This window comes from Phocoena phocoena, chromosome 10, assembly GCF_963924675.1.
Source record: "Phocoena phocoena chromosome 10, mPhoPho1.1, whole genome shotgun sequence".
NCBI lineage: Eukaryota > Metazoa > Chordata > Mammalia > Artiodactyla > Phocoenidae > Phocoena > Phocoena phocoena.
The window spans coordinates 68,703,125-68,730,260 of record NC_089228.1 but is presented as its reverse complement, the minus strand read 5'-3'; the positions used below and the strand labels follow the sequence as shown (position 1 = coordinate 68,730,260).

Below are 27,136 nucleotides of genomic sequence, written 5' to 3'. Positions count from 1 at the left end.
TCCGCTGACCCAATCAATGCCCAAGGCAGAATCTGTAGCACAGAAATGCATTAAAGGATCTTAATGCATTTTATTTCATCAGGCCCATGGTACAGGCAAAGCAGCCACAGGTGTTTCGGGAATGGAACGCGTCTGTTTTACATTCTCCTCCATCCCTGACTTTGCATGGAGGAGGGAAAAGCAATCACACTCCAAGAAAAAGAACTGGATCGTGGCTCACTGAGTTAGCTCACACAGTGCTCGGCTGGGCTGGGGGGGAGAAAGGGTGGATGGACAGAGTCAGCTGCCCAAGGAGCTGGAACCAAAGCCACAGTGAACCACCAAGCAGGCATCAGTCTCTTTTCCAAGGGGAAGGAGAGCATGCAGTTTAGAAGAGCCCAGTGTACTCAACAGTTTACTAAAAACCACAGAACAATACCAAGACAGCTCTAAAGCAGAAGCAATCACTTTCCCCCAATCAATGAAAACATCAGTTAGATACAAGCGAAACACTACAACAAAAAGCACTGTGACAGAAGGCAAAGATACACAAGCCCACGCAAAGAGCACTCGCGAAGGCCCTGGGAGCAGCCCGTGGTGAAGGGGAGCCGCGCTGTCACGGCCCAGCTTCACGAAGCTCCCGACACGGTGTGTGCACACGTCAGTTCCCAAGTATAGAAAAATCCACCATTCTTGGTGTCCTTTATTGCCATCTCTTCAGACTGCTTCATTCTTGCAAAAACTCTGACCTCCTTCCTTTCGTCCGTGGGGAATGTTCGCCCTGTCCCAGGAACATCTCCTTCTACCACCCGACGTCCAGAGAACAAGTCTTCCACCCTTCATTCCTGCCTCCACCCAGGAAAAGCCTACCCTATTTTTACCACAGGGTGTGTGTGGGAGGTAGGGGTGGGCCGGGCCTGGGGTCCAGGTGCCCGCATCAGGAAGGAAACTGTGCCCTCAGCTTTGACCTGAGAACCCTCCCCCAGCAAGCTCTGTAACCCCTCGGTGTACGAGGAGAAGGGGGCTGGCTGCAGGCTCACGTTGTGCTAGGCTGTTTTACCCAGAGATGAACATATATTTTAAAACTGAGAGAAAATGGCTCAAGGCAGCTTCTGCCACAGGAATAATGACTTGCTCTTTCAAACATTTCCTTTCAGTAGCTGAAAGCAAGCAGCCAGCGTCAGCCTCCTAGGAGCCGGGGCACTTTGTAGCATCCGAAAGCCCTAGAAGGTGCTTGCATGCCTGGCCTCCTCTTTCCTCTGCCCACCCCCACCTCCCTGGGGCCTCAGGAGAATAGTGAGGTACAAGCAGGAAACTTCTTTTTTGGGGGAGACCTTATCCTCCTCTCCGCAGGCTCCTGATTTGTTGGCCTGCTCTTTCAGTATTTCCTTGTCCTGTAAAAGATTATCCTCTCAGAGAGGTCTCCTAGAAAACCAACTCCAAAGCTGCAGTGGAGGCAAAAAAAGGGCCAAACCCATCCTACCCAAGAGCAGCCGAGGGCAAAGCTTGGGCCCACGGGGGCAACTTAGTTAAAGCCAGGCTCCTCACACACGGCTCGGCAGAGAACTGTGGCCTGTTTCGCCACCCCTGAAGGCTACACTGGCAAGAGCCAGTTCATCCAAGTCCAGAATGGCCAAGTGGCAATACCATCAGGGGACACCAGACTGCAGATGCCATGCGTCTCTCTAGAACAACACCTGGAAAAGAGAGGAATACTCACCCCATTTTTCTCTGCTGGCCTTTCAACAATCCACATACTGGGGTCACAGGGGAGGACAGAGATGACAGACCGGCGTTGGGAGAAACCTCTGGCTTAGTCCCACCCCTGCTGCTATGGCATGTCCCTTAGGGCAACCTCAAGTTCTCTTTCTGGATAATTCAGTGAGGATCTTGTGCTCTGGAGCCCAAGTACTGGATTCGTGTTCCAGCTGCACTGCTTTGACAGTTATGTGCTGCTAGTAAGCCATTTAGCCTTTCAGACCTTCAGGTGTGTCTCCTATAAACGGGGTTGTTACGGGCACTAAAGACTAGAGCAGCTGAAGCCTCGACTCAAGGAAGGTTGGCTGTTACCAGGATAGCTCTTCCAGCTGTTGTTGCCCCTCACACCTTACACAGTACAACTCACTCAGCTGGTTTCAAGGCTGGGTGCCCCCTCCTCCCCTGCTCCTTCCCCCTACTCACATGGCTTTCTTTCTGCTACACAACATTTTACACAAAGAAAATTTCTTTACACAAAGAAAATCCGCCTTCCAATGCAGGGGATGCAGGTTCAATCCCTGGTGGGGAAACTAAGATCCCACATGCTGTGGGGCAACTAAGCCCGTGTGCTGCAACTACTTAGCTCACGCGCCTCAAGGAGCCCACGTACCATAAACTACAGAACCCACGTACCCTGGAGCGTGCGGCCACAGCTCGAGAGAGAAAACCCACAAGCCACAACTAGAGAGATGCCCATGCACCACAACAAAAGATCCTGCATGCCACAACTAAGACCTGACACAGCCAGAGAAAAAGAGAGAGGAGGGAGGGAGGGAGGGAGGGAAAGAAGGAAGTACATTTTTAAATGTATAAAAAATAAAAGAATATTTACTGCTGGTAACTGTGCCCTCGCCCCCTTTCCTGGAGAGGACCACCACCACACAGTTTACTTCCAACCACCTGGGTGAACAGGGTACAGCGAACGCAACGTAAAGATGATTACTGTCTGGCTCTGGCTTTGGATATATTTTTTAAATTTATTTGCAGTAGCAAGTTTACTTTCCTAATTATGCTTTTCTATTGCTGTTATTAATATGAGCCTATATTTGCTGAGCTCACTCTGAGAGGCAACCCAGAAATGTCCAAGATGGCATTAGATGCTTTCTTGGAATTAAAACTTTGCTGTAGCTCATGATCACAAATATGCCGAGTACAGATAATGAAGAAGTGAACGTAAACACACAGGTTCCCACTGACATTCGTTTCCGGTTCTACCCTAGTATTTTGGTCAATTACTCCAGATTCCAAGGAAAATTAATCCTGGGGTAGCAGTTCAGTTCAAGGGAAGAGCAATTTAATTGATGCAAGAGAATTAACACAAAGCTGGCCCTTTAATCTGTGCGTCTGGAACTTTCCCCCTTCCTGGCCAATCTGTAACCGAGGTACACAGCGCTAAAGAACACGTCATCATATGTATTAATCACAAGGATGCACAGACTCCACCACGTGCGACTCGGAGCTTCTGTCTCCCACTGGACAGCTACAGCCTGTTGCTGCACAGCGGGTGTCCTCACGACGATCCAGGGAGGAAGAGGCCCGCTCCTGAGCTCCCTGAGGAGCAAATGGGCTGCCACTAGTTAAGCCTCCTTGACCCACAGCAAATGTCTTCAACGGCCACAGCCACCGCCTGCCACCTCCCACTCTGTGGCGTAAGAACAACCCATCTCCTGCATTACAAGCAGTATCTTGACCGATACCTAACAGAAAATTTGGCTTGAGAAAATCATCTGACACCTGCATGAACACTTCCCCCAGCTCCCCCGCAGCCCCGGAGTACTTTTCTGGAGGACTCATTGGAATAACTACAGCAGGCCTGGCTGGCTGCTGCAGAAGAGAGCCACTGGGGGAGATCCCCACAGGCCAGGGTCACCTGTCTCCCAAGTATCCACCAGGTACTGTACATTTTACATGTACAGCAGTTGGTGAGGTACCCAAAGCAAAGAGGGGCACTTCTTGTCGTCCCCTCTGTCCAACCATGTCCCAGGCACTGGGGTAGAAAATAAACTAGACAGTTCGGTGGCCCAAACTCTCAACTCCACAGGGGACAACAGAGAAAGAGAACATCTTTCAAATCACAGGAGGAAAACAGCAGCAGCCCCTCCCAAGCTCACACTACCCCATGAGTCAATGCCGGGATTCTCCACCACCACCACACCTCAACTTCTGCTCTCTTCCCTTTTCTTTTTTGTGCCTCAGTAACTATGGTTGCCTTAACTCCTGATCTGACAGCAGAGGGTGTTTTCTGGACTGCAGGCTCGAGGGCAGGTCAAGTTTGGTGATGTTGAGTACCCACACCAAGCAGCCTCTATATGCTGCTGCCCTCACCTCTCTGCAAAGCCTGCAGTAAATGCCTTCATTCCCTACTGGGTTCTGCCTAACTCCGAACAGGGATGGGAATAACATCTTAACAAATAAGGAGACGTGGAAAGGTGAGAAATTTCCTAGACAAGCCAGCTGATCCAATTACTTTAGGCACTTCTCCAGTAAATTATAGGGTGGACTCATTTACCCTTTTCAGTTTGTGGCCTCTGAACTCTGCTCCAATATCTCACGGTCAGTCTTGACCACCCACATCTGCAGTGTGACAGCTCCTCTCCCACCAGCTAGGAGAGCACCAGCTCTCAGCACTTCCTCCCTGCCTCACCAGCACTTGTTTCTTTTCAGTCTCTGGGTCTCATGCCCTTCGTGGCTCCGTCCCAGGGAACCAGCCCCCTGGCAGGGTGACTTGGAGTCTCAGAGGCTGAACAGTTCTAGCAACACCAGACACTGTGTGAGAGCCAACAACCCTCCACCACTGTGCCTGGGGCTCTGGCTAGTGGGCGGCCTTCTCCATATCTGCCTTCCAAAAGACAGCAGCACCCCATCCCCCAAATGCAAGTTCTCTTTTGGTAACGCTGGCTACAAAGTCAACCAACACTGCAGAGCTGTGCTGCTATCTGCCACAGTCTTATTCAGGCTCATTTCCGACAACAAAGCAGCAAAACTTGAAGCGGCAAGGCTTTTCCTGGAGTCTGCATCTTCAGGGGCCAAGAGGTGAGGAGTAAAGACTATCGTGTGATCTTGTCAGAACCTCAGTCTGCTTAGCTAAAAGCACTTTCCAGAAGCAAAAACAAACTTCACTGATATTGATCTCTTCAGAGGAAAGGTCCTATAGAAATCTCACCTAATAAATAAAGGATTCAAGCTCCAGTGGTGCGCTGTCAGTCCAGGAAGGGAAAGAAGCTATCAGACTCAAGGAGTCAAGAGTATTTATTGGTCATCTGTGCACTGTTTACAGAGCTCTATTCTAGGCGCTGGGTGGAGGAGAAGGGGAAAAAAGAAGTCACTAGTTCCCGGCTTTTAAGACAGCTGGAGACGCACAGAGAAGAAAATGCTGAAGGACACAAGAAGCAAAGCAAGAAATCAACTGCAAATAAAATCAATACAATCCAGCTATGTGTAATAAATCGGGGGCACTGAGGAGGGGTCAACTGCATAAGGTATCCTGGAGGAGGTAAGTTTTCAATGAAAATGAGGACATGAATTCGCACTCAGGAGAAAATGGAACAAACACGTCAATGAGAATTAAGTGCCACTGTGTCTCTCATTATCCAGGCGCAGTGGGGGACAAAAAAGGGGCAATGCCATGGACCCTGTCCTCCAGAAGCATCGCATCTAGATGGAGCAACAAGTGGCACATGGAACAGTGGTTCCCAGACAGGAGGCCGCATAAATTGTTACCAATGAATGTTTCCTTGAGATGGGGAAGTGCTCAAGGAACTGCTAAGAACTATACAGCTGAAAATAGAGACAACTCATGCTGCAGTCATACCCTCACTGTTTAGGGCACCCCATGGGCCAGTGTGGGAACATGAAAAAGTGGTGAGATTCTGGCAGCTCAACAGACCTGGGTTCAAGTGCTCCCTAATATTTCTGAGTTACTTAACTTCAAAGCTTGAGTTTTCACCTCTGTAAAAAGGGAGTACCGTCTGTCCAACCATGCTTTTGTAAGAGTCAAATGATATAACACAGTTGCAGGCATCTAGCACATAGCTGGTGCTCAATAAAGCTGTTCTTCAAAGATTATTGTTTTTGTTTCTTATGAATGTATTTTATTTATTTATTTTTTGGCTGCGTTGGGTCTTCATTGCTGCGCTCTGGCTTTCTCTACTTGCGGTGAGCAGGGGCTACTCTTCGTTGCAGTGTGCGGGCTTCTCTTTGCAGTGGCTTCTGTTGTTGCAGAGCACAGGCTCTAGGTGCGTGGGCTTCAGTAGTTGCAGCACATGGGCTCAGTAGTTGTGGCTCACGGGCTCTAGAGTGCAGGCTCAGTAGTTGTGGCACATAGGCTTAGTTGCTCTGAGGCACGTGGGATCTTCCCAGACCAGGGCTCAAACCCTTGTCCCCTGCAGTGGCAGGTGGATTCTTAACCATTGCGCCACCAGAGAAGCCCTAAAGCTGTTCTTCTTCCTTCACCCAGAGGATCACAACTGCAGTGGTACAGGGTTCACCCAATCACTCATTAAGGCAACACTGCACACCAGGTACTATGTATCAGGGGCGGAGAGCTACTAAAGAACACAATATGGTCCCTGTCCTCCAGTGCTTATGGTCTGGGAGGAAGTACAGACATGCAGTCAATTTCAGTATGTTCTGAGAACTACAGCAACAGAGGCCAACCATGGACTCCACAGAAGACTTCTGAGCAGTCCCACAAGGAGATCAGCAGGTGAAAGGTTTTATTAAAAAGACTCTCACATTTTGTGACGGCCTCTGATGAGGAAAACCATGGGGATAAGCACTGAGCCCAGTCTGGCATTCCTGAACCCACCCTGCCCTTGATGTCCCCACACTATTCTTCAGTCCCTGTGAATGAACTTGCTACTGGAAGGAACTGAGGTGCTGGAAAGCCAAAGCCACTGTGTTCAAATATCTGAAGAGAAGCCTTGCAGGAGAGGAAGATGATTTGTGACAGGTCTCTCCAGTGGGCAGAGTGAGGAGGAATGAGGACATGTCATGTACGGAGGCTGGTTTTAGTTCAACGGAGGAAGCACCTAGTCAGTCTAAGCTGCCTGCAACAAGACAGGCCTCACTCCCTCCAGGCTGGAGATGTACATGGTGGCTGGATTACCTGCCAGGGCAGGGCAATGCTGATGTAGTTTCTGCAGCATTAGTTCAGGGAGTTGGACTGGCACCAGATGGATAACTTCTAAGTCCCTTAAGTGCTTGGACTCTGTGTCAGAGAGTGATAGGTTTGTTAGGCAGGAGTGAGAGACTGGTGTGGTTATACACAGTAGGTCTGTGACCTGTAGTTTCTGTGAGCCCCAAAGAGCCCATCTTATTCATGTGCAAGATGAATCACCAGTTTTATTTAGGCAAATATACCCATCCCCAAAGCTGAGTATTTAATTAAACCAAAAGCAAATAATTTTAATCAGACCAAGCAAGCAATGCTGCTCTTATAACAGACCTGTCTCGCCTGATATTTCCCCCTCTACCAATAAAAATTCAAGGCAGATAAAAGTATGTAAAAATAAATAATGCTAATCCCCCTCTACCAATAAAAATTCAAGGCAGATAAAAGTATGTAAAAATAAATAATGCTAAGGTTTTCTCTCCAAACCTTATTCCTTAAGTCAAGTATTCCATTGGGAAACCCTCAGGTTGTACATGTACGCCGGCATCAAGAATTTCCATGGAGGGCTTCCCTGGTGGCGCAGTGATTGGGAGTCTGCCTGCCAATGCAGGGGACACGGGTTCGAGCCCTGGTCCAGGAAGATCCCACATGCCGCGGAACAACTAAGCCCGTGCACCACAACTACTGAGCCTGCGCGTCTAAAGCCTGTGCTCCACAACAGGAGAGGCCACGACAATGAGAAGCCTGCGCACCGCGATGAAGAGTGGCCCCCGCTCACCGCAACTAGAGAAAGCCCACGCGCAGAAACGAAGACCCAACACAGCCAAAAATAAATAAATAAATTTTTTTTTTTTTAAAAAGAAGAATTTCCATGGAGACTGGGCCAGACATTCTCCCATTCACCTGCTTAGGCCTGCCTTCAAACACTACCACAAAAGGACGTTCCCCTAAAGAAAACCAGCAGGCTCACCAGAACACCACATTTCACTGACTTCTAATTTTTTCTTGTATGTTATTACAAGAAATAATAACAGATGGGGTACCTACTATAGGCCACATAACTCTAACAGGGGCAGTGGGAAGCTACAGAACAACACATGGTCCTGCTCTCTGAGTATTTTAGAATCTAGCAGGAGAGAGGAGACCAGTGGAGGAAGGCATGTGTTAAACACTCAGAAGATGTAAATCTCTGATTGAAAGAGAATGGAGTTGCCTAGATCTCACATAAAACCTCTGACGTGCATGACCTCATTGGAAATTTCTAGTAACTATTTTGTCTTCAATTACCTTTACATTTCCTATGAAGAAATGAGCTACTAAGTGTATAGGCAGTATATCAAACTTTGGGGTATACTAGAATTGCCTGAGCAACTGCATTTCTGCTTTCCAAAGACGCATCCCCACCTACTCAGGGACTCTGAAGTGCTGGTCTGAGGCCCGCACTTTTTAAGAAGTTCTACTCAAGGGCTTCCCTGGTGGCGCAGTGGTTGAGAGTCCGCCTGCCGATGCAGGGGACACGGGTTCGTGCCCCGGTCCGGGAAGATCCCACGCGTTGTGGAGCGGCTGGGCCCGTGAGCCATGGCCACTGAGCCTGTGCATCTGGAGCCTGTGCTCCTCAACGGGAGAGGCCACAACAGTGAGAGGCCCGCGTACCTCAAAAAAAAAAAGAAGTTCTACTCAAGAGGGAGTCACATAAGAATATAGTATGATGACAGAGAGTGTTTAGTAGCAGATATCTGCATACAATGTACTAAACACAAATTAGTTTTAACTACACACATAAAAGGCCCAAGAAAGGACATTTCTTTAGCAACACCTTTGTGAACAATTTGATATCAATTCTGAAAGAAATAGTATTTTAATCCTGTTATTTTGACTAAATACTATTTTTACCACAACTGGTCTAATTTGGTGACATTTTGCTGTGAAGAGTCCATATAAGAGTCCCAAGTCCTGAACAAGGTTCTGGAGGCTGAACTAAGAGGAAGTTAAGAGAGTCAGGTGGGGCTTCCCTGGTGGCGCAGTGGTTGGGAGTCCGCCTGCCGATGCAGGGGACACAGGTTTGTGCCCCGGTCCGGGAAGATGCCACGTGCCGCGGAGCGGCTGAGCCCGTGAGCCCGTGAGCCACGGCCGCTGAGCCTGCGCTTCTGGAGCCTGTGCTCTGCAATGGGAGAGGCCACAACAGTGAGAGGCCCGCGTACCGCAAAAAAAAAAAAAAAAAAAAGAGTCAGGTGTATTAATCTGGAGGAAAGACCAAGAAATCTTCTGGGTACTTCAGAGGAGATAAGAACAGAAGTCCCCCAGGGATGGCCAAGAATATGTGACAAGAAACTGTAGTCAGTGGGGGCTGAAAGCTATGCTGGAGGGAGGGAGAGTGGGCTCTGCTATGAGCAGTTATGTTGGTCAGAAACTCTTCAGCAGTCCTTGAGTTTCAGATCAAAGCCTGCGTGAAATACCAACATTTAGCACACAGGTGTGATATGAGGCTAGTGGCAACTTTTCTGGCCTTAGTTTCCTCGTTTACAACAAACAAACAAACAAAAAAATGGGGGAGGGGGCGTTGGACTAAATGATTGCTAAGGCTTCTTCTCATCTTGGTGGTATGTGATTCTATTACCTATCTACCCACAATTTTTTTGTGATTTTGTATTGTAGTAATAAAAGCATTTAATTCAAACAAAGCATTTCTCAGTGTGGTTTGCTTTCATTATCTCAAGTGAGAATAACCCAGAACGGCATCTTGGGTTATAAATCTGTTACAATTTTGGTTTTGAAAAAAGAGGAGTGCCCTCAGGTCACAGGCTTTCCCCACTATGGCTGGACAGACACGTTATGACTCTGAACAAAGGGCATGTGTTTCAACTGTAAGCATGGGACAGGAGAAGTCTTTAAAACACGCCTTTCTTCACCTTTTTTAGGTCACATCGTAGCTCACCATGAGCTGTATCAGCTGTTTTGGGAGAATGTATTTGAACATTTCCTGTTTTCCTACAATGTATTCCACAGGTAACAACTATTAAACTTTGTCAGGATGGAGAAGAGCTATGCAAAATCTACAGCTAAATCAGACATAAATGGTAAAAAACTGAATGCTTTCTATGTAAGATCAAAGAAAAGGCAAGGAAGTTCATTCTCAACACTTCTATTCAACATCATGCGAGAGGTCCTAGCCAGTGCAATAACACAAGAAACAGAAGTAACAGGCATACAGATTGGAAAGGGGTAAAACTGCCCTTATTTGCAGATGGCATGATCATGGATACTGAAAACCCTAAGGGAATCTAGTGAATTTAGTAAGGCTGCTAAATTTATCTTTAGTAAGATAAATTTACTCTTTATCTTTAGTAAGATAAAAGATCATATACAAAAACCGGCTGCACTTCAAAGTGGCAGCAAAGAACGATCTGAAAATAAAATTTTAAAATTCTATTTACAATAGCATCAAAAAACTAAAATACTTATGAATAAATTTAACAAAGAATGGAAACTGAAAAATATAAAACACTGCTATGAAATTAAAGAAGACTTAAATAAGAGGAGAGACATATCATATTCATAGGTTGGAATATTGTTAAAATGGCAATTCTGTAAATCTTTTTGAAATGGGCAAGATATCTGAAGTATAAACAGACTCTTCAGAAAAGCAGATATATGAGTGGCCAAAAGGCATATGAAAAAGATGCTTAACGTCACTGGTCATTAGAGAAATGAAAATTAACATACGACAGTGAGATGGCACCACACAACCACTAGAATAGCTAAAGTTAAAAAGAATGACAGTATTAAATGTTGGCCAATCATGGAGAAATTGGAACCCTAATACACTGCTGATGGGATTTTCTTAGAAAATGACCATTCAACCTGGCAATTCTACCTCTATGTATTTACCCAAGAAAGTAAAACATATGTCCATACAAAGACCTCTGCATGAATATTTATAGCAGCTCTACTCATAATATCCCCAAACTGGCAACAACCCAAACGTTATGTCAAATGGTAAATGGATAAACAAATGTGATTATCCATACAATGAAATAATACTCAACATTAAAGAGGAATGAACTACTGATATGTAACAACATGGACGAATCTCAGAAACAACATACTATGTGGACACACAAGACTGTATATATATACTGTTTGAATCCACTGATGCTAAAATTCTAGAAAAGGCAAAATTATATCAACAGAGGCAGATCAGTGGCTGCCTGGGGCTAGGGTAGGAGAGTGTAGTGACTGACTGAAAATGAGACACGTGGAAACTGTTTGGGGTAATGGAAATATTCTAAAATTTGAATTTGGTAAGGGCTGTACAACTTAAAGTTACTAAAACTCACTGAACTATAAAACAGGTGAATTTTATGGTATGTAAATTATATAAAATCCAAAAAACACACACGTATAACACACACCTTGCTAGGCAAAGAACTAACTAAAATTATCTACTCTTAGAATTAAAAAAATTCATTTCCTTTTACAATAAGCCATCTTTTTCTCTCCATAAAGAAATATCCTAAAAAAAAAAGAAATATCCTAAAACAGGGTAATCTATCCAAGTAGTTTTTGGTGGTGGTGTTTTTTTTTGTTTTTTTTTTTTTTTTTGCGGTACGCGGACCTCTCACTGTAGTGGCCTCTCCCGTTGCGGAGCACAGGCTCCAGACGCACAGGCTCAGCGGCCATGGCTCACAGGCCCAGCCGCTCCGCAGCACGTGGGATCTTCCCGGACCGGGGCACGAACCCGTGTCCCCTGCATCGGCAGGCGGACTCTCAACCACTGCGCCACCAGGGAAGCCCTATCCAAATAGTTTTGATTAAATTATGATTGTGTTGTTATTGCTAAGACTGGACTATAGAAATAGTTGCAAATTTGCTATCCAGATGGAAAATATTCACTTCATGGGACAAGGGTCTGCTGGTTTGCCTGTCGGTAGGGTATGAGTGGGGAAGTGACACAGGCTTCAGTAAATGTGCTCTGCACATTTTGTATTTTAAAAGCTTTGTCTTTGATGCTCCTTTGCTGGGGAGGGGAGCTCTTCATGTTTCTAATATCTCTCTACAGCCTTGTTAAAGGACATATGGTAGCTTGGATCTCTGGGACGTGGTAAACTAATGGGCCAAATATGTGGAGCTAGTGTTCAGTAAAGGTTTGATTTGTTTTGCTCTAACACCTCAACTTGCAATTTAGAGGAGCAGCAGAGGGACTAATCTGTTTGGTTTTAGACCAGAACTCTTACACATTAAAGATTAAATGGGGACCACAAATAAGCATACTCTTGTTTAGGTGAAAGCATACTCTTGTTTAGGTGAAAGCATACTCTTGTTTAGGTGAAAGTACCTAAAGTACCTAAAAGTACTTTAGTACCTAGGTACTTTAGTACCTAGTGAGCGTGAAAGGAAGAGAGCAGCAAAGGGAGAAAATTTTCTCAATTTGCCTCAAGACTTTCAATTACTCTTAGCTCTCATATATACAGTAACTCCCATCAAAGGTTTTCTGTTGCTGCTGTTGTTTTTGGTTTTGCTTTTGGGAGGGGGGGCAGGCACCTCCTTCTCTTGAGCCATAAGGTAACATAACACCCAGCTGCTGTCTCAGAAGTGCTGGAAAAACTTTAGCCTTTCACTGCCAGACTCAGCATAAAACAACAGGAGCTCCTAGAGGGCTGGGATCTTGGTCACCACACTCTCTATACAACACACTGCAGAGCATGGACTCGATACTCAACGGCAGTAATGATAACACCTAACTGGCCAAACCAATTTGTTCATGATAAAGGATCTCAGGTGTTTCCATGGATACTAGGGTTTTCTGACAGATCCAGGCTAGAACTCTGTACACAGAATAAGGCCTTATATAAGAAAATATAGCCTCGCTTTCTTTGAGACACAGGACAGAATGCCAAATGTCCCTGACAGTTTTAAATCACACTTGGAAGAGAGTTAAAATAAAGGCCTAGATGTGGGCTTATTTGTGGTGGTTTCTGATGCTGGTGGACTGGACCAGCCTGGTAGTTTCACGTCACCTACATGCTTCATGATCACCACAGCTCCTCGCCCCACACTCGACCTCAGAATATCACTATCTGTTCACCACTCAGTCAGTCCACTGTACTGGACGGAGACGGCTGTGACACGTGCACATTCCTTTCCACTTTGTGAATCAGTTCACATTCTCCCTAGATCGTTCCTCTAAGAAGATTCAACAGCCTCCTGGGCTTTCCTGTGTGCTTAATTTTTTAAAAAAAAAGTCAAATTAGATCGTGTTGACCACATTCAAACCACTGATAGCTTTTCACTGCAAACCAATGTCCAAACCCTACAGCCTGGAATCTGGAATCCCTTCCCTCCTTTTCTAGCAGTCTCTCCTCACTCAACCCCAAGTCTCCATCGGGCTGCACAGGGGTCACCTGCAGAACACCAGCTTGGTCCAAGCATCCCCTCTTTCTGCACTTCTAAGTCCCACCCTTCCTTTAATGCCCCTATTGTGGAAGCCTGTCCAGAGTCTTCCAGTTGGAATTAATCTCTCCCTCCCCATATTCCTATAACATATGGCTTGTACCTTGAGGCTACCCTGGATGCCACTTATTTCATGCACGTGCCTGCCTTCCACTCAGGACCAGCAAATTCCTACTCTGAATGCCTATTTAAATCAGCTTGGGGATCTTGGAAAAGTGGCTGATTCCAGGACTAAGCAAGTACAAGATGCGTCCAGAACACATCATGTTAGGCCAGAGAGTAAGAAAATGCTTTTTAAAAAATGGGAGGCAGGGACTTCCCTGGTGGCACAGTGGTTAAGAATCCACCTGCCAATGCAGAGGACACGGGTTCGATCCCTGGCCCAGGAAGATCCCTCATGCCGTGGAGCAGCTAGGCCCATGTGCCACAACTGCTGAGGCCCGCCTGCCTAGGGCCTGTGTTCCGCAACAAGAGAAGCCATCGCAGTGAGAAGCCCGTGCACCGCAATGAGGAGTGGCCCCCGCTCCCTGCAACTGGAGAGGGCCCGCGCACAGCAACGAAGACCCAACGCAGCCAAAATTAATTAATTTTTTAAAAAAACAAAAACAGGAGGTATGTCACAAAAATACAGAATTCAGCTTGAAGGAATTTCCACCGGCCAAATCTGAGACAATTTGAGCAACAAAATAATTAAATACAGTAATGAATTATAAACCACTGAAAAATATAAGAGCCCAATGAGTCCAAACCAATAAGAGATAAATAAATGGGGGAGGAGAATGCTCAGTGCAAATGGTAAATGCAGGAGAAGGAGTGGAGTTAGCAAAGTATCATTTTGCAACCATCATAGTAAAGATTGGTTCAGGCAAGAATCATCAATGGATGCTAAATCTAGGAGACCTTTTTGATGATGATCAGGACATTTATATAGTCAAAGTGTTTCCCACAGATTGCTTACTAGTTGCAATGGCAAAAATACTATTTTTAGAGACATCAGGCAACACCTAGACTGGGTGAATGAAGCAAAATTAACATCAATAATGAGATGCAGATAAACATCCGTGCCTCCCAATGAAGAACCCTGAGGGGGACACAACATCACCCAGGTAGCATTCTGGCTGGGAATATATAACCTGAATCTAATCATGAAGAAACATCAGACAACCTCCAAACAAGGAGTGCTCTATTTAAAAAAGTGGGGGGTTGGGAAGGGTAAGCAGAGGAGGGTGGAGAAATGTAGCCTTCAAAATGTCAATATCATTAAAAACAAAGAAAGGCAATGAAAATGTTCCAGCTTAAGAGTCTAAAAGAGACATGACAACTAAATTCAACACTTGATCATGGACTGGATTCTGTACTAAAGGGAGGAAAACGCTTTTATGAAGTATATTATTGGATCAACTAGCAAAGCTAGAATATGGACAAGAGATCTGATAAAAGTATTTATCAGTATCAATTTACTGAAGCTGATAACTGTGCTGCGATTATATAAAATAACTATTCTCAGGAAACATTCATTGAAGTTTATAGGGATAAAGGGTCACAATGTTTGCAACTTACTTTCAAATGGTCCAGGACAAACTTTTAATTTCCAAAATGTAAAAAAAAAAACAATACCCAGAAACCTTTTCTGATTTAATTGTTAAGTGTGAGGCCCAGACATTCTATATTTTAGAGGCTTCCCAGATTGAGAAGCTCCTAGAGCAGTGGTTCTCAAAACATGGTCCTCAGACCAGCAGCATCAGTTATTACCTGGGAACCTGTTAAACAGGCCCACTGAGTCAGAAGCTCTGGGGGTGGGCCCAGCAGACTGTGTTTTAACAGCCCTCTGTGCAATTCTGATGCCCACTTAAGTCTGAAATCACTGACCTAAACTATGAGCTCCTACATTCTGTATTCTACCTCCTATATTCCCCACAAAACCTTGCAAAATGCTTTATGAAAAATCACATCTCAATAAATGCTAGCTGAATTTAGCTTGACAGTGAATGAAAAGGCAGAAATGACCACTGAGGCACTTTAAGTCGATAAACTAAAGGTCCCAGCTAAAGCATCACTCTGAGTTTCTAAAGGGAATATAAAATTTATTTTGAAAGCACTAAACGAAGTCAGACTACTCAAGAGGTTAGTAAAAGCACTGTTGTCCCAAAAGGGAGCATATCATCTTACAGTTTAAGTCACTGTCAACTGAAAACATGCCATAACTTTCGCAAGTTCTTAGACTGGTATTTAAAAATTAATTCTGTGGTTCTGGGAAGCAATGCATAGCGATTAAAAAGCCATGCGGTATGCATCATGCAAGATCTGATTAGAAAACACAGTATCCACGTGGCTGTGCTGTGGCCCAGATTGGATGAGGATGGCCAGATTTCAGAACACCCTCCAGGTGGCCTTTGGACAGATAAGACCCCTGTAAAGACAATGAGCTGATCAATTTGCCTACTGAGTAGAAAATGAAACAAATAAATCCATTTTTATGCAATTGTTTTCCATCTTGAGAAGTTAAACTGCTGAAGATACGCTAGGATGCAGGGTATCATCCCAGCCTCACCACATGCTTTTACTGATTGGCACCCAGAAAGATTTCACAGGAAAAGGGTGTTACTATGGTATTGTTGATGTAAAGGTTATCTAGTCACAGCGAGGCAGAGGAGAATTCATCTTCAAAATTCACCTCCTTATTGAAAGCCCATGGAGTGTCTTGGCAATTAACAATTCCTATCACCTCTAGCTGTTCCCTATGTGAGAAGGCTCAGAACTCGCCTTACAAATTGCTCTTTTGAAGATCAAAGGGGAGCTGAATGTGTCTGTGTGCTCTCGATGAGACTGTGATTTAATGGAATTTTTAGAGAAGGCTTGCTGGCAGTGTTTGGATGACAGCCCCAGGCGGAGGATTCAGGGGAGCTTGGCCACTCTTCCCTTTGGAGCGTCTTCCCTGTCTTTAATTGGCACCTCATTAGAAATTAATGAAAATGACATCCTCTGTTCTTCCTGCTCTAGGCATCGAATGCTACAAAAAGGCCCATCACAATTCATAACACATTCAATTTATATAGCAACGGCTCTTAAGCATTATTTATGAGATGTGAATTTCTTGTCAGCAGTTAATAACCTGTACAGAGTGGAAGGGGAATGGAAAAAAAGATTGTGAATACATATAAAAAAAAAGATTTTCTGCAGTGGAAAAGTGTTCTGTTTGAGTTCAAACCGCCTTCCTGAATCTCCACTTTCAGTAGTAAATTACTGTGTTTCCCGTCTTCCAAAACCTTCCAGGGCAGTCAAACGTCTCCCTAGCACTCCATGCGGCCTCAAGGAAATAACTGTACAACTCACCTTTTCCTAGAGATCCAAGCAGACAGGCAGGAGGAACACAAGAGATATTTGTCAGGGACAGTCCCAGAGGTGTGTGTTCCCATTACTGTCCTTCGTCTTTTAAAATGTGGCAGCTGAATCAGTCATTTTTCTGGGCACATAAGTATAATGCTCTCAGTGGGCTCAACTGAACTCCCAGCTCTCTCTAGGAAGGCTGCATCTGGAGGGACTGCAGAAAGCTCAGGGCTCTCTTCTCCAGCAGAAAAATCAAATCTCTCTATAAGACGACCCTCAGAATTGGGCATAAGCCAAGGGACCACGTGTTAGATCATTTAAAGAGAATGCACGTCTATGGCAAACCCAGTAGGCACTTACTTAGAAACCCAGCCTCCTGCCTGAGAGGTGAAGAGCACAGCAGAGTAATCTGCCCTTACCAGAGTCAGTCAAGTTGGCTTCACTTTAGGAGCACGTGAAGTCAACCAACATGTATTTCTAGATATTTTCAGCTTGGTGCTTAAGACCTTAGGAAATTAGGTGGCTTGCATCAAAGCTGAAGGGTAAACTGGGAGACTCGGTTACCACACCTCTGGATCTCTCAGCACTAAACTGTGAATTCTCACTGCTTGCCTGACAAGGAGAGGAGGTTATTAGCCACTGCCAGAGGCGAGACAGCACACTTGATGGACCAACTGCTTGATCCACTAGGGCAAGTCCTGTGTAATACCCAGAATTCAGTTACTTTCAAGAAGGAAACAAGAATGTAAGGTACAGGAAAATCCCCTGATTCTAATTTAGGAATCACCAAAGGCCTGTGTTACAAAAGCAACAGGCAAACGGTCAGAGAAGCTGCACAACACTGGTAACAGACTGAACTGCTGAAGCCCCCAGGGGTCCACGTGAAGACCTAAGCAATAACCTGCAGACCACAAAAGATCAGACAAACCACTATGGGCACAGCTGGTTAGCCATGAGACCCCAAAGTTTCCTTGGGTAACCACAGTATTCCTTCACTACCTCATTAAGAATTTTACATTACCTGGGAGGGCTGATCAAGACACAGCCTAAGAAAAAGGTTCTGGGCTCACCTGGACCACATCACATTGCAGGAACAGAAGTGAGGTTTGAAAGTTCTGCTGACAGCCTCTGCACCCACGTCTTATCCTACCTCTCTCCTTACACTTTCACACAAGCATTTAGTAGGATAAATAAATGCCAGGCTAAAGAATAAAAACTTGTCCAGTGATACCTGGACTCCACATGCCAGTCACCATTTCTGCAGTTGAATATAAACATGTTTCTGATACTGCCGAGTACCACACACCAGACTGTGTAACAAACAGATTTCTACTCATGACAGGAAAGGAGTTCCAACTCAGTTTCCATGAGAGGCTGGAACTCCCTCCTGTCCTTCTCATTTCCAACAGGGCAGATAACTCAGGGACAGGAGCAGCGACGGCTATCTCTTCAGAAGATGAAGAGCTTTGAGCAGCTGTAACTTTCTAACTGCTGGGAGAACCACCCAGTCCTGACTACCAGCATCAGTACTTACAGGATATCTCTGGCCATCCCAGAGGTAAAAGGAAGCTTCTAAAAGCTCACTTCTAAGAACAAAGGATACAGGACTCTCAGAGGCTAGAGCCAATGTGCCTGATGACAGCTCTGTCCCAAAGAACAATTTCACAATATTATGCTCTAAAGTCAAGAAATAAAAACAGGGACAGGAAAACTGTAAGTCAGCCTAAATAATGCAGCTACACAATTTCGATTCCATGTGACACGATGTATGTGGTCAAAGGGAGAGGAAGGATTGTTCTAAGTTTTGTTCCACTGTGGGCAGGCATAAAGTTTTTAAAAAGTACATCCCACCAAAAATTCCAAGAGTTGGTATTACACTGGATAATATAGAAGGAAAAGGTTACTTTAAAGCTATTTCAAGGGGCTAACTGACAATGAATTATGGTTCAAAGAAAATGATTTTCTAATCAAACTTTAATTTAAAAGGGATATGGGGGAGAAATCTTCCATTTATTATATACAGTAAGAAGCTCATTCAAAATTAATTTAATATCTGAATTTTATGGCACATATCTCAGAATTTCACTGGTTTGGTTAACTTCTAAATAAGTCATCAATGAGAAGGAACCACAGTAACATGCAGTGGGGAGAAGCTGAGAGCAGTAAGCAGTGACAATGCAACTCTAATGAAATATGTGTAAGAGCAGTTGGGGAGGTTTTTGCCTTTTCTGTATGTGTGAGAGGAAATAAAGGGTGTTTAGAAATAAGAATCCTCTACTCTGATTTCCCAAGCTCCAAACCTACAGCTCGCAGGGAGGTACTCGGGATAAGAATGAAGGAGCTCAGCCTCTCAGGGCGCCAAGGACACAGCCTCCACCATGCTGTGTCCTCCACTGGGGGGACGCTTACCGCAGCGGCACGATCCCAGTTCCTGCTGCACCAGCTCCAGTTTGGTTTGGCACTGGAAGCACCGACGTCGGCTTTTCTGTTTAGATCGGCTGGTTTCCTCGGATCGTTCAGTATTCTCCAGTAGTCGTGGCCGTTTCACTGGCGAAGCCTCATTCTCAGACTGTGAATCTGAGCAAAACAACACATTTGGGGGTCAGGGTTAGTGCTCGGCCTGGCAAGCACAGCTGATTAATGTACAGCCAAGGCATTCTTCTGACCAGGCTACTGCCCTTTTCTAGGAACTGGATCAGTATGAGCAAGAGCCAGTTCTTCCAACTGGCCTGGTTTACGTCACAAATTGTGACAAGCATGCACCTTTAGAGCTGACTTCTAACAAGCCAGGCCCAAGCTAGGAGAGGAGGGTGGGTGGCTCAACAAACGTCGGTTCTGTGCTGTCTTTAAAAAACATCCATCTCTATGAGGAGACCATTCGAGCTGGAAATGGGATCCTCTCTTTGTGCCCCTTCTTTGGGTCCTAGCTGTTTACTGCTTGTACTGGTTATTTATCTCTTCTTGGATCTTTGTCCTTAAGTAGACTGTACTTCGCCAGAGAAGGGACTGTGTCTACTATTTCTGTATGTCACCATGTTTAGCACAATTCTATACCTGAAGTCAGTGTTTCATGGGTGATCCATGATCTTTTCTAGTAAAAAGACATTTCTAAGGGCTTCCCTGGTGGCACAGTGGTTGAGAGTCCGCCTGCCAATGCAGGGGACACGGGTTTGTGCCCCGGTCTGGGAAGATCCCACATGCCGCGGAGCGGCTGGGCCCGTGAGCCATGGCCGCTAAGCCTGCACATCCGGAGCCTGTGCTCCGCAACAGGAGAGGCCACAACAGTGAGAAGCCCGCGTACCACACACACAAAAAAGACATTTATTCCTATGCACGACTAAACACATAAGAATCAGGTTCTAATACTGAAAATGATTCCAACTTTACTCAGAGTGAACAAGTGTCCTTGCTTGTTCACAAATAAGCTGTCCCATGGCCTCCAGAGTGGGGTGGTACAGAGGCAGCACTTGGCACCGCAACCCTAGGGCTGGTGCCAAATTAGCAGGTGAAGGGAGATGTAGTGTGCAACAAGTGTTTTGTATAATCTTAAAAAAGTAAAATGCAATATGCAATAAAGTTCATGTCACAGGCAGACTGTAAATAACTCTTGCTTTCAAAAAAAAAACAAAGAAAAGAAAAGAGCCAGCACTTGGGGGGCTCTGTATTCTTGGAATTACTGCCACTACATACTGACGATGCACCTCTCGCCAAGGTTCCAAGCTGATTTGTGCTAAAACACCTCTGGAAGAGAGTCTCCTAATACAGTAGCTTCTTACTGGTCTCCCTGCCCTTCCCCTTGTCCTACAGTCTATTCTCCACACAGCAGCCAAGTGACCCTGTTAAAAATCAAGTTAGAATCACTTCACAGTCCTGCTCAAAATCCTCTAATAGCTCCCCTTCTTGGAGGAAAAGTTCAGATACTTCCAATGACCCTCAGAAAGGCCCTGCCTTTCTTATGTGCCCTCCTCCCATCTCTCTTCCCTCATCCCCTGCTACTCTCTCCCTCTGCTCCACCCACACTAGCCTCCTGATTGTCTCCTACCTCAGGGCCTTTGCACCTTCTGGTCCCTTTGTCTGGAACACTCTTCACCCAGATCTACAGGGAGTCCCCTCTTTTAAGTCTTTTGAGCTACATTTTCAATGAGGTCTTCTTCCCTGAAAACCCTATCTAGACCACTCTTGCCCCCTTCAGCAGCACTTCCCTTCCTCCCTTTTCCTGCCTTTTATTCCTCCACAGCACTTATCATTTGACATTATCCTCCAGGAGAATGTAAACTCCTGGAGGGCAGGAAGTTTCACCAGCTTTGTTCACTAATGTGCCCTCTATGCCTACAACTCAGTATTTCTTACATGAATAAATCTTCTCCTAAGGCAGTCCTGATTTTCTGTTTACTGTGTCTCTAGTGAGAAGCGGTAGACCGTTGGCAGTTTTTCTTTCTTTTTTTTGGCCGCACTGTGAAGCATGGAGGATCTTAGTTCCCAGACCAGGGATCGAACGGAACCACGCCCCCTGCAGTGGAAGCACAGAGTCTCAACCACTGTACCACCAGGGAAGTCCGGCTGTATTTCAAGGAAGGCTGTTTGTATCCCCTTCCCAGCCTCCCTCTGTGTGGAGAAGATGCTGCATTTCGCCAGAGCACTCACTGGCCCCGACAGTGACAATGGTAACAGTTTGCTCACAGCCCTCTGGCCCACCGCACCTTGCACTGACTTTCAGAAGGTACGCACCATTCTTAGCAATTGTAAACTTCATTTTTCATTTCATTTAGTTCTTGCAGCCTCCATGACATTTTCCCCCAATACAAGCCAACTAAACAAGGCCTTTGATGAAAACAATTGAAAGCAAGTTCAGCCTATTTCCCAGCTCTGCTGAGCAAAGCTGTCCAAACCTAGTCAGTGTGATGACTGAGGCAGCCAGACACACCAGGCCCCTCCCCTTCCCCTATAAGAGCAACAAGCAACAATCTAAATGTAAATCATTACAAGGCAGGAAGACAAAAGAAATTCACCTGGTATCAGGGTGGGGTGGGGGGTGGGGGGGGTGTCCTTTTTTACAAACCAGAAAGGGCACTATTTGTATTAATAACCCTATTTCGACTTTTTTTTTTTTTTTCCATTGGGTAACAAGAAGAGAAAATTCTAGAGTAAAAACCGAAACAAAAAAATGGTGTTTGTTCTGAGACAAGGTCCTAAATCTGGAGCATCCACATAAGAAATTATCCCCCAACCCTGGGGGGGTGAGGTGGGGAGAGGAGAGAGATTAGGGTTCACACAAGAAGGTGGCTGAAGGCTTTGCATTATTAAATTGTTAAAATCCAGAGGGTCTTGACACGAGGCCAGCACACCTCAAATATAAAAGAGGACCACTCGGACCCTCTTTTATTTGCACTGCAACCTCATAGAACTGAGCCTGTGTATGGAAATGCAATGTTCACATTCAAAGCTGTTTCCCAAGTGAATCTGCTCCAAACTGTCAAATGTGCTGTCTACCTACATAGCACCTATTTCCATTTCTAAAGCAAGCCTCTGCTACAAGAAGACAATTTACTTTCAGTATGTCAATGTTATCCATGGCTAACTATTTTCAAACAAGCAAGAGAGTGATATGCAAAGACAATATTTTTTAACATATGATTCCTAAGACTGAGAAACAATTCACATTGATATAATCATCACTGGTCATCACCAAACAACCCAGCTGATGGAATGCCCCCAAATTAGGAGGCCTGTCCAGAATTAGAATTCTTCTAATTCTCCACCTTGTCTGACCAATGAGCACTCAATAATAATAAAACTAAGGAATAGGTCTGCATGGTCTCATCCTGAAATTTTCCTTTATCCATTCCACACTATATATAAAGACAACTGCATTATTTGTTCTGGAAGGCAGGAGGCATGGGATGTTCCTGAAACAGTGGGTCCTTAGGGAGGTCTTTGATGCTGCCAACAGCTTCTGGCGGCACTGCACTGGCCATCCTAAAGGAACACCACTCAGCCCTAGTCAGTCCTCTGAGAGTCAATGTCTCAGCATCTGTGCAAGTCCAAGACCTAAGGCATCCATGTATAGAAAGCCTGAGCCATGAGAAGCAGTCCTCAACGAGTCTGAACCAAGACAGGTGAAATGTTTACCAGAATGTATTATTTTTCAGAATCAAGGAACTACTCCTAGACATTAAGAGATTCGTAACTTTAGCATTCTGGAATACGCCCACTTATCCTTCACTCAGTCAATGGTCTATTAAGTGGAAAGGAATCCTTGTGCCCTCTAATGCTCTCTACCACAAGGAGGGAGGGGGAAAAACTCCCTAAACTGTTTACCACCTTCCACATGCTGCCATCCAGATATATGTTATCTGTAACTTCTTGGCGAAACAAACCATTCCTTGGCATTTCCTCACAAGTCAACTTAGTATTTTAATTATAAGCTGATGAAATAAATAGCTGTCTACAGGATCATCATCATGTCTGCATAAGAAATTTACATCTCCTCTGCTAATTACTTAATGAAATCTGCGCCATGTGGGGAGGTGCCTAAATAAGAGAAACAGATGTCCAGGACAGGGATTTTAATTACATAATAATGAACTAAATAATTCAACTGTTCAATTACAAATTTAATGGCAATTTTAAAAGGACCACCAGAAGGAAAAGATCCAATTATGGTCAACACTCAAGGAACCTTCATCTACTGTCCATATTTGAATAAATTAAAGTTTGATTATTTACTTTTTGCTCACAAATAGTAAATAGGTCTTGTTACCCTGAAGCATTTTCAACTCCTCAACAATGATGGAAAACACCTACCAATATGCTTGCATAATCTGAACTTGGTTAGTAAGGGTTTAATGCCGAGAGACAGATGAGCAGAAATAACTCATATGCAGCTGTAACTGTCAGAAGAAACGCATCCTTGCAAGGAGCATGCTCATTAGCAGCAGGACTGTAGCAGCAAAGCTAGGGACTGTTCCCACCCCAGGAGTTAGGAGTGACTTCTAATTAAAGTCCTTCATAAAGGGCCAACAAAGCACCTTTTCCCAGTATGCTTTTTCTTGAGAACATAATCTAGTCCGTATGTACCCACACAAGAGCTGCCCACATGCCTATGCCAGGCTCACAGTTCTTGATATTCAACCAGTCCCCCTCTTCCTACGTTTAACGGCCTGAGGAAGATACCGCATCAGACCTTCTAGTCAAAGGAAAGTCTGATCAAGAATCATAATGGGATTAAATGAGAAAGGAAAATCTTAAGAAAAAGTATTTTATCTCTCAGTTTCCTAGATTTAAAGTAACCATTGCCTTATTTGTGACAGAGAAATAAGTACAGTGATTTTTAAAATATATAATCCTCTGAAGAGAGAAAGTCTTCTAATTGTACTTTCCTAGCCAATAGCAGAGAAGTAGTGGTAAGACTTTCAATTTAGGAACACAGTTTAACTGGAAAACTTGACTGGAGACGACAACAGACCTACTTCTTTTAAAATTCTGTTTTATCTCTGACAGAAATTCACATTTGTTCCTTACTGTCACTGTTCTTGTCTTTATAACTCATGTTCTCTCCTGAAAATTTCCAAATAAAATGTGTCAGCCCTGTCAGAGTTGAATCCCAATCTCTGAATCTCCCATCACTCGGCAGCTGGCAGCCCGCACACAACTGAGACTGCTAACCATGACCATGTCCCTCTGACACCTCAGGCAGGCTCCTGACCCTCTGTACAAGCCAACACTCATGGTTTTGAACAGCAGAGTTGAAATAGCAAAGTGGCAACAAAGAGAAGGAAGCTTCTTCTACTCACTTCACCCATACCTTCCCTCACTTCTAAAAAAGATGAATCTGTTTAATCTCAGGTTTTATGACAGCTTTTGAGGTACTCAATCAGTTTTTTTAGGACCTATCACAGTCTCTTGACAGACTGACATTTATGATCCCAACCGTCTGTGCAAACATCAGTAAGAGCAATAATTAATGAACCCTCACACATCCCTGTGGTCTCTCCTTCGACCATTTATAAGAAGCTTAAGGGCTTCCCTGGCGGTGCAGTGATTAAGAATCCGCCTGCCAACACAGGGGACACGGGTTCGATCCCTGGTCCGGGAAGATCCCACATGCCGCAGAGCGACTAAGCCCGTGTGCCACAACTACTGATCCTGCAAGCCACAACTACTGAGCCCACGTGACACAATTACTAAAGCCTGCGCCTACAGCTCGTGCTCCGCAACAAGAGAAGCCACTGCAATGAGAAGCCCGCGCACCGCAACAAAGAGTAGCCCCCGCTCGCCACAACTAGAGAAAGCCCGCACACAGCAACGAAGACCCAATGCAGCCAAAAATAAATAAATAAAAGAAGCTTAAGCTGCTAAAACCTCTGCCCATGAAAAACACCACACTCTCCCTGGAAAAACTGATAAAAGACACTTAAAATAGAAAATCTGTTTTATAGGTACTTTCTCCCTCTCTTTCTCCTCAGACGTCCTTTCAGTGTGTGCAGGGATTAGATTCATCCTCTCTGGCTTCTTACTCTGTATGTCATAAAAGGCTTCAGGAGAGAAAACTCCCTCATTATCCATTAAAATTTTGCTTCCACTTTATTTGGTTGGAATTTCCCCCTTCTTTCTTAACTTCCTAATGGTCCTACAACTATTTTGGAATATCACACCTGTTAAAAAGCTGTTACACAGGGCTCCCCTGGTGGCGCAGTGGTAGGGGATGCGGGTTCGTGCCCCGGTCTGGGAGGATCCCGCATGCCGTGGAGCGGCTGGGCCCGTGGGCCGTGGCCGCTGGGCCTGTGTGTCCAGAGCCTGTGCTCCGCAACGGGGGAGACCACAGCAGTGAGGGGCCCGCGTACCGCAAAAAAAAAAAAAAAGCTGTCACACAGAGAAAGAAGTTTGACTCTTTGGAAGAGGCCGATTATTAAAATTTTGTGAAAATGCCTTCATTTTCATTTGATATGTAATACAAAGATGAATCTAGTTTGAAATACTCCTAGGATGCCACGTCTTAGATCATAACCATTTTAAAGGTCAGGTGTTCTCAAACTGCCAGGCAGTACTGTTATGAAGCCCAAATCCCTCTCTTCTCCTTCCATCTCCACCCCCATCCCTCCAGGTTATTTCCTCTGGCTTGCTCCTTTTCTTGAGGGTGGTCTCCTCCATCACAACCTCAAGACAGCAGACCTCTGACTCTTCCTCCCTGCTGGGAACACAAGATCGGGAAACCTGGGGTGGCCAATCAGTAGAACCAATTATCTTGGGAGCACACCTGAACTTTGGGGTCTCTGTCCTTCTCAGTATGCTCAAAAGACATAAAGCATCAGAAATCTTGAGGGTAATTTTATCATCTAACTGTCTGACTTTGATCTTCATGACAGCAATGCAAAGCTGCTTCTGTAGGGACATTTTTTGATTGGAAGACAGCTTAAAGAGTAGCAGAAAATGCGTAAGTCATGAGCCATAATTTGTACCCTTCATGAAATGAGCACCCATACTTCCCAAAGACATGTTTTAAAGACTGGAATCATATTTCTCACTTCCTCATAGCCCATCTTTCCCTCTGATTCCCACTGGACAAGAAGCTGAAAGCTGATTTTGGTGGTACACACTGACACCAAAAAAAAAAAGCAATTATGAATTCATCAAAGGATCAAGTAAGAGAAGCTAATGGGCTGTGGGGAGAACAGCTCTCCATTAAATAAAATCATCTTAAATGAAATCACGGCATCAGAGCCCAACAATTCTAAAGGAAGGGGTTTCTCTCAATTTTTCTTTCTTTCTCATCTGTCTGCCTTTTATTTCTTTTTCTTGCCTATTGTTAGCTAGGCTTTCTAGTATGATACTGAATAGGAGAGTTGAGAGAGGACATTTTTGCCTTGTTCTCAACCCCAAGAGGAAAGTATTCAGTCTTCACCCAACTTTTTATTTTGAAAAATTTCAAAAATATAGAAAAGTTCAAAGAATAGTACAATTAATACCTGTGTACACTCCAGTCAGATTCAGCAAGTGTTAACCAACTATCTGTCACACTGCTTTATCTCTCCCACCCCAACACCAAACCAGCTGAAAATAAGTTGCAAACATCAAAATATTTCATATATATACATTTAACAATAAGGGCATTTCCTTACATGACTAAAATATCATACCTAAGAAAATTAAGAATAATGCTCCAATGTCATCTAACATTCAGTCCATATCCAAATTATCTCCATTGTTTTCAATGTTTACCTTCATAGTTTCAAAGGCATGTCCAATCAAGTTGCATGTGTTACATTTGGACCTTACGTCTAAATCTCTTTTTAATCTAGAATAGCATATACTCTCAAATCGTATATTTGTTCATTCATTCAAATGACATGGACTTCTGGATAGTCCTGGTTAGTTTTCCTGTGGAATATACCACCATCCGGGATTGACTGATTCTTTCTCCCTCTCTTTTCTATTTATCTCTCTATTTTTAATGGCATCATTTACTTGTAAGGAAGGAGATTTTTTAACTGTACACCTCCTCTGTTTCAT

The 27,136-nt window shown here is 44.6% G+C and overlaps 1 protein-coding gene across 2 annotated transcripts in view; it reads right to left on the bottom strand.

The window, feature by feature from the left end:
• Positions 1–27,136, bottom strand: part of ZFAND3 (zinc finger AN1-type containing 3) — a 319,579-nt gene that overhangs the window by 5,949 nt on the left and 286,494 nt on the right. For both annotated transcript variants that reach the window (XM_065886255.1, XM_065886256.1), the window contains one exon: positions 19,037–19,204. In XM_065886255.1, the coding sequence (XP_065742327.1) occupies positions 19,037–19,204 (168 nt within the window). The remainder of the gene's footprint in view (positions 1–19,036; positions 19,205–27,136) is intronic.